This window comes from Cebus imitator, unplaced genomic scaffold (assembly GCF_001604975.1).
Source record: "Cebus imitator isolate Cc_AM_T3 unplaced genomic scaffold, Cebus_imitator-1.0 Scaffold1652, whole genome shotgun sequence".
Classification (NCBI taxonomy): Eukaryota; Metazoa; Chordata; class Mammalia; order Primates; family Cebidae; genus Cebus; species Cebus imitator.
Window position 1 is genome coordinate 1 of NW_016108967.1, and position 2223 is coordinate 2223.

At 60.7% G+C, this 2223-nt stretch overlaps 1 protein-coding gene across 1 annotated transcript; it reads right to left on the minus strand.

Moving 5' to 3' along the window:
* Positions 1 to 6: 6 nt before the first annotated feature.
* LOC108299075 (pyrroline-5-carboxylate reductase 2-like) lies at positions 7 to 640 on the minus strand (the record flags this gene model as incomplete). Its single annotated transcript, XM_037735957.1, has 1 exon — positions 7 to 640. A coding segment is annotated over exon 1 (453 nt), but the record flags the coding sequence as incomplete, so codon positions are not given.
* Positions 641 to 2223: the final 1583 nt, after the last annotated feature.

The following is a 2223-nucleotide window of genomic DNA, read 5'->3' on the forward strand; positions in this document are numbered from 1 at the left end:
CATAAGCTGCTCCAGAAGCTGCCCATCCTCCACCAGGGCATGGGTGCCTGTGGCGTACACTGTAGCACCCTCCCGCACTACCACAGGTGTGTTGGTCATGCAGCGAATCACTTTGGGGGCTGGCTGGAACGCCATCAGCTTCTTCTCCACAGAGCTGATGGTGACACCAGCTGCACAGGAGACCACGATGTGTCTGGCTTGAACGTCGGCCCCAATCTCATCCAGGATGAAGGGGATGATATGTGGCTTCACGGTCAGAAACAGGACATCACTATGCCTCACCGTCTCCTTGTTGCTGCGTGTTAGGTTCACGCCCATCTTCCTGAGCGCGGACACCGTGGGTAGGTCCATTTCCGGGGAGCTGGCTATTATCTTGTGAGCCGACAGGATGCCTGCAGCTGTGAAGCCCCGCGCCAGTGCATAGGCCAGCTGGCCGGCGCCGATGAAGCCCATGCTCATAGTCCGCAGTTCACGCCTCCTGGCAGCCGCAAGAACCCGCTCAGCGCAGGCCCGAGATACCGCTGGGGGAAGGATGGACAGTACAGGGGCCAACGGGCAGCGTTCCGAGGGCGGGCGAGCTCCCAGCGGCTTCTGGGTTGGGGCAGCGCGGGACTCCTCCTGCCGGAATCTGGCCGGCTGCAGATGGGGAAAACAAAGGCAGAGTTCTGAGTTTTGCCTTGGACCACCCGCTCTCGCTCACGGGCTACATCCTCATCCTCCTCTCCCAGGGGCGGCAGGGACCTCACCGTGGGTTGTGACAGCAGTTGACTCCGGTGCTGCAGCAGTAGCGTGAAGAGAAGGAAGAGGGGCCCCTGTATCACCATGGCCAAGAGGTTCTTGCCGACCACCTCCCAGCGCAGGGGTGACTGGAACTGCCTGTCTCCCAAGCGCTCAAAGGCATCAGCCATGGCCTGGTTCCGCACCATGTCAATGAGCCCCCGGCCCAAGCAGAAGTGGGGGAAGATAAGGAAGACCTGTTTCAAGATCCGGCTCACCTCCTGCAGCTTCTGATCAGAGAACAGTTCAAGCACAAAGGTGGCCATACTTCCATTGATGCCAATAAAGAGGTTTATGCAGGTGAGCACCACATAGGCAGTGCTGGGCACGGAGAAGAAGAAGGAGGCGGGGTACATGAGTGGTGTGATCGACCAGCCATACAGCAGTAGCAACAGCAGGAGAGCAGGCAGGTTGGCAGGGGTCACATATGCCCTCTGCTGGAAGGCCAGAAAGATGAGCACCACGATGCATGCTGGCACCAAGTAGTTACACATGTCCCAGAGAAAGTTGCCAAGCCAGTAGAGGGTGGGGGGCAGGCCCCCCATGAGCTGCAGGTGCTTGGCTCGGGTGACACGCTCCTCAATGAGGACAAGAGTGAAGCTGGCCGGGACGAAGGACATGGCAAAGACCACACAGATGGAGACAAGGACATCCACCGAGGAGGCCATCAGTGCGGCCTCAGACAGCTGCTTCTTGGTGAGGTTCAAGGGGTGGTTGAGTGTGATGATGCTGTGGGCATGGCGGGCCGGGCCTGGGGGCAGGTGGGCATGTAGGAGTGCGTTGTTTGCTCGGTTGACAAAGGCCACCATGGAGTGCCAGCCTTTGTTGTTGAACCAGATCTTGAGGCTGTCCTGAGCATCCAGGCTACGAGCCCAGGCTGTGAGGTTGTTCAGGACACGGTCGAAGGCCCCGCCAGGCAGGGGGCTCAGCAGTGCCCACAACTCCTCCACTGAGCGGCTCAACTCTTGGCCCGAGGGCAGGCCTGGGTCTCGGCCCCCCAGAGAGAAGCCTCCATACCTGACCTCATTCACCCACTTCTTAGTCTTCAGGCCCTGGCGCACCAGGCGAGGGTACGTCTTGACCAGGAAGTAAGACAGGTTCCGGCCTGTGAGGTTCTGAACCACTTCCCCAGAGCTAGTCACTGCCTGGGGCGGAGGGGACCCGCCAGCTGCAGCCGGGCAGTCGGGCAGCAGGCGCCGGGTGCCAGGCCGGCTACATTGGCAGGCTGGGGACGGAGACTCTGGGGTCCAGTTGCCGCTGGCCAAGACCTTGGCCACTTCAACAGGAACTTCCGGCACCGAGAACCTGCTGGAGCTATTCTGAGTGGAGGGCTCCTCCAGCCCTGCCTCCTCCAGCAGCGCCTCGAGCAGCCGGGCACGTCTGGGGTCCCCCGGGGCGTCCTTTTTTGTATGTTTTGTTTCTCTGGAGGCCTCTCTCCCTCGAACT